The sequence below is a fragment of the Poecilia latipinna genome, unplaced genomic scaffold (genome assembly GCF_001443285.1).
Source record: "Poecilia latipinna isolate Pla-1442-1.1 unplaced genomic scaffold, P_latipinna-1.0 Scaffold2714, whole genome shotgun sequence".
NCBI lineage: Eukaryota > Metazoa > Chordata > Actinopteri > Cyprinodontiformes > Poeciliidae > Poecilia > Poecilia latipinna.
Genome location: NW_015115330.1, coordinates 40,951 through 46,428, shown reverse-complemented (window position 1 = coordinate 46,428; position 5,478 = coordinate 40,951). Strand labels below are relative to the sequence as shown.

At 39.9% G+C, this 5,478-nt stretch overlaps 1 protein-coding gene across 1 annotated transcript; it reads left to right on the top strand.

The window, feature by feature from the left end:
- Positions 1–1,343: 1,343 nt before the first annotated feature.
- On the top strand, positions 1,344–2,901 carry LOC106938852 (olfactory receptor 52E4-like). The gene is made up of 4 exons (XM_015021039.1): positions 1,344–1,483; positions 1,616–2,008; positions 2,192–2,418; positions 2,506–2,901. Exons 1-4 carry the CDS (start codon positions 1,473–1,475, stop codon positions 2,859–2,861), a joined length of 987 nt encoding a protein of 328 aa, XP_014876525.1. The 5' UTR covers positions 1,344–1,472; the 3' UTR covers positions 2,862–2,901.
- The last annotated feature ends 2,577 nt before the right edge of the window (positions 2,902–5,478 follow it).

Below are 5,478 nucleotides of genomic sequence, written 5' to 3'. Positions count from 1 at the left end.
ACTTTAAAAATATGCATGGTCTTTTCTAACAAAGGATTGATCTGAAGTAAAACAGATACCAGGTTGATCTAATCAAACTAAGAATAACTAAACACAATGAATGAATACCATGTCAGGCAATTAGGGGACCTCTGGACTTGATAAAGCGCTTCATAAGTACAGGCCATTTGAGATAGTAACTCTAAACTAAACTNCNAAGTAAATGTAGAAGTAATAATGAAAACTAATGAACTACTAATCAATCAATCAATCAAATCATCTTTATTTAGACACAATTATGGTCCATAAACAGATAGAACAAGAACAATAAAAAGAAAAAAAAGAAAAAGAAAAAATATAATAAAATAATCAATCACTGACATAAAGCACCAGTGATTCCACAAACTGGAGAAGAACCTCATTGAGCTTTGAACAGGATTGGTCAAAGTCTGAATGATGCTATTTGCAGAGTCTGTTAATCGGCACATGTATCTGTGCATAATGTTTCGAAGCACAGCAGCACAGGTTGGTACATTGGCATTCACCATCTGACTGGCACTACACCATCACGGCACTCTAAGCAGTATCCTCATGCCATCATTATAAGCGACCTGAAATTTATTCAAACTGCTTTTCCTGTAACGCCGCCACAAGTGGACTGTATACATTGGAGTACAGTATGCTTTAAAAAGTGCAATTTTGACAGAGACTGAGCACATGGAGAACTTCCGAAGGAAGTAAAACAGTAAAAATATCAAACTAAGAATGCCACCAGGAAAATGATGTAATTATTGATTGATAATTTTACAGGACCTTTTAGAACACTCAGAGCTACACCAAATACCCGTAGGTTACCTGAAATTGTCCTAATTTACAAAGAGTATTATCCTATTAACTAGATCTTATAAAAGTGCAGCCAGTACTTGCAATGATTAGGTTTTTGTCAAAAGCCAATCAAAACAAGCAACAACTCTCTGATGAATATGGAGGGAAAAGTGAAAGAATAAAGTGAGAGATCTGATGAACCAATAAGAACTGCTGTCCTGATCTGATCTGCATTCTCAATTTTGTTCTTCAACTGATTGGATTTCATGATGATTCTGTTTGATCTATTTGGTCTTTGAGACTTTATTTTATGACTCTTCACTGTACAGTCAAAGTTATCTTGTGTTTTTCAGTTTCATCCTCCTCTACATCTGCGAATGTAAATGAGTTATCAACTTTACAGCTGGTAACCCTGACAGACAACTCTGCATTGGTGTTTCCATGGTACTGATAGGTTTGGAAAGGTGTTGAAAATACATAGAAATCCTTTAAAGGGACGCAAATTTTCATCCACACCTCAGAGCAATGTCAGTGCTCTCAGCAGAGAGGAGGCTGACTCTCTCCAACACACAGAGTAGTAATTTCTTTGTGTTATACAATCTCAGCTGCTGATGCTTTTGATCACACATTTTATTCTTTGATGCTGTCTCCATTTAAGTGTCATTTGCATGATTTGGAGGTAATATGCCATCAGTTTTATGTGAAATGTAGCTACACATTTGTGTTTTCATCTGTTACAGTATGTCATTCTCACAGTATAAATCTACCAACATTTGTATCATCTGAGGTTTAATCTGCTCTGCTTCTTTAGAGCTGTACTGCTTTGGATGGAGAACCAAACCTCGGTGATTCCTCTCAAACAGCCGATTGTTTTTGAACTGCAGGGCTTTGATGTTCAACCAGGCAACGGACCGTTCTTGTTTCTGTTGGCTTTGCTCGCCTACATAGCGGTGTTACTGGGGAACGGTGTGGTGATCTGTGTTATTATGACAGACAAGAACCTGCACAGACCCATGTTTGTTATGATCTGTCACCTCATGGTCTGTGACCTGCTGGGGGCCACAATGGTGCTTCCTCGCCTCATGATGGATCTGTTGACGGGGCTGAGGAAGATTGCCTACATCCCAGCCATCGTTCAGGCATTCTGCGCTCACACATATGGTGCAGCAATGTTGACTGTTTTAGCTGTGATGGCCTATGACAGGTGAGGAAATATGTAAAAACAGTAAAATATCTATCCAAACATTTCAGTTTTTCATATCAGAAAAATACACATTGAGAAGAAAAAACCCACAGGTGATTTATGAGGAAAGAGAGACAGTTTTAATGAGATTATGAATGTAGCTTTAGGGATTTTGTTTTCCCTGACAGCTCTGTCTCTCTTCAGGTATGTGGCAGTGTGTGAACCTCTCAGGTATCACTCCATCATGACTTCGGCTCGGCTGCACAGCTGCTGCGCTGTGGCCTGGATCGTTGCTCTGCTGCTCATCGCTGTGCTCTTCTCCTTCCACATGAACGTCCCGCTGTGCGGCCACATAATCCCTCTAACATACTGCAGCAACCGGGGCATCCTGAACCTGGCCTGCATTCCTACCCCTGTCAGCGATATCTATGGTCAGTGCTTCCCTCTCTCACAAAAGGATAGAAGCATCATATTTCGTTTCTGCCATTATTTAACCCTAACCCATTTTTGTCTTTCAGGTCTAGCGATGACCTGGACTTTAAGTACGGTGACCTTCATTGTCATTGCTTTTTCCTACATCAGAATCCTGAGTGTTTCCTTTAAACAAGGCAGAACAAACAGCAGCATCCGCAGCAAGGCGTTTCAGACTTGCGCTCCACACATTGTTGTTTACGTTCTCTTTCAGATTGCTTCATTGATTGTGATTGTGAGTTACAGGTTCCCCTCTCTTTCTCAAAATATAAAAAAGTTCTTCAGCATCCTCATCTTTATCTTTCCCCCGATCATTAACCCCATTATCTATGGACTGGTTAGTAAAGACCTGAGGGTCAGCTTTATCAAACATTTCTCCAACAGAGTGAGAAACAAAACTTAGCACTAACACTGTAGCTCAGGGGTGTCCAGAGTCAGTCCTCGAGGGCTGGCATCATGCATGTTTTAGTTCTCTCCCTCGTTTAGCACACCTGGATCAAATGATGGCTCATTAGATGGTCTAAAAAGAACATTGACATGCTGAGGAGGTTGTTACTGCCACCAGGGAGAGAACTAAAACATGCAGGATGCGGGCCCTCAAGGGGCGACTCTGGACACCCCTGCTAGCTGATGTTCTTCAGGGGTGGCCAAGTCCAGTCCTCGAGAGCCACCATCCTGCAAGTTTTAGAAGTATCCTTACTCCAACAGACCGGGATCAGCTCTACAGAGGCCTGATAACGAGCCATTCATTTGATTCAGGTGTGTTGAAGCACGGATGCATCTGAAAGTTGCAGGATGGTGGCTCTCGAGGACTGGACTTGGCCACCCCTGTCTTAGATTAACTCCTCTGGTGGAACTTATGCTTCTTATAAATGCTGTAAATGCTGATTTCCTCTTGAAATCAGCATCAAGACTCAGAATAGTATGACTACTGACAGCATGTGTTTTAAACAAAACTACAAAGAACACATGAAATCATAAATAATTTAAGCCTGACACTCAGATTTAAAGAATTTGCACATTTAATTATCTGCTGTATTTGTCAGTAACCAAGAACGCAACAACCTTGATTAGAAAACTGACCTTCAGCTGTTCTCTTTAGACTAGGACTCAGCTGCTGCTTTAAGTTTGTACTGTAATCAAGCAATGCATTGCTTTGTTGTTGTTTACTTTGCTCATTATGTGGTGTAATTTTTAGTTTAAACTGAAGATTAAACTTGTTAGAAGTTACACAAAAAGTGGTACTGAAATTACTTTGGCTTTTTCCAATTCTTGTCTCTCCGGGTACTCTGGCTCTCTTCCACAGTCCAAAAACATGACTGTCAGGTTGATTGAGCTCTCCAAATTCTCCTCAGGTGTGGGTGCATAATTGTTTGTCCCGCCTGTCATTGTATTTCCGTGCGATGGACTGGTGACCTGTCCAGGTGGGTGAACCCGCCTCTCACCAGTTGACCGCTGGAGTTATACACCAGCACCCTTCAGAGCCCCACTAGGGACAAACGTGTAAAGATAACAGATAGATGGATGTCTAATTTTTGAAGAAAATAAATTCATCTTTATTTGCCTCAACCTCAAGTGTCTTATTTGTTTTTGTGTGAAACTTGAACATTCATTTTGTGAAATCCAAAGAGCTCAGTGGAGACAGTTTTGTTACAGTCAAACTTTCACTTATGAAAATACAAACCAAAGAAAGTGGGACACTTGGGTATAACTTCTCATTAATTTATCATTCAAATCTATGAATGATAAGGCTGAGAAAAAGCCAGGCTTTTTCTCAGCCTGTATTGACAATGGGAAGCATGAGACACACACTCCAAAAACATGTTAACAAATCTGGGCTGTAACACCAGCAGAAAAAATATTGCATGTTGTATGGTTTTGCTTGATTTGTTGCTCTCACATAAACTTGCAGCTACACCATTCACATGGCAGACTACTTGAGAACCCAATGATAAACTACAATTCTGCTAATCTGGAAAGTTTTATAAAATTAAGAAAAAAGGCTACAAAATAAGATAAATAATGTTCCCAAAAGACAAGTGGGTCATTTCTATATGCTGACCTTTCATACTTGGAGTCACCGTTTGATCCCTAACAATCATCACTCTGTTTCAACTTGATTTGTTTTATTTGTCCAATTGCATGTGTTGATTCACTATAGACATGAACGTTCTAGGTGCAGGGGAAGATGTTTGATCAAAAATGACTTTTTAACACTCTAACCTGTGCCCATTTTCCTCAAGTTACACTGGGGAATAGGCAGGGTTTCTGAATGAAACACAATTTAATGTATGACATGTGTCCAAGATTATCCTAAATGGACTATTGACATTCGCTTTATGTTTGTCCCAGTTCTGAAATATGACAATTGTCCCAAAATTATTTATTTTCTGGACACTTTCCATTCATCAGAATGGGAGAAAGTGAAAGACAAATATCATTGAGTCATTTGGGAATAACTTAGCCGCAATCCCAATGGGAATTTTGCCCTACACTTTCCCTTAAAAAGTATATGGAAAATGCCAAGTATGAGAGGTTTCCCTAACCTCCCTAATTTGAATGATAAGTGACATTCAAATATATGTCACTTGCCATATATTAGAATTGAAGAAAGTGTAAGGCAAATGTCAATGGACCATTTGGGAATATGCTGGCCATTTGCCAGTTGCCACTCATTGTAATGGGTAAAGATGGCCAAATGTTCCTCCAAATAATTGGTTCTGGACAGGACAGAGTTCAAGTTGTCTGATAACTGGAAACATATGTTGTGGGACAAATGTTCCAGGTTTTCTCGGGCTATGGTAAGTCATCCCTGGGAAAGAAATCTGGACTCCATGGGCCCTTCCATACCATTTATTTACCACAGCCTCCATCTGAACAAATTGAGTTTTCTGTCCAGTATTTGGAAACATAAAATATTAGAACCATGCTCAGAGCTTAGGTTCCACAAATAGATGAAAAGGACAAAGTCATATCGGGCACACTTTTAATGAAACTTATCCGACTCCTAATTATTAGAT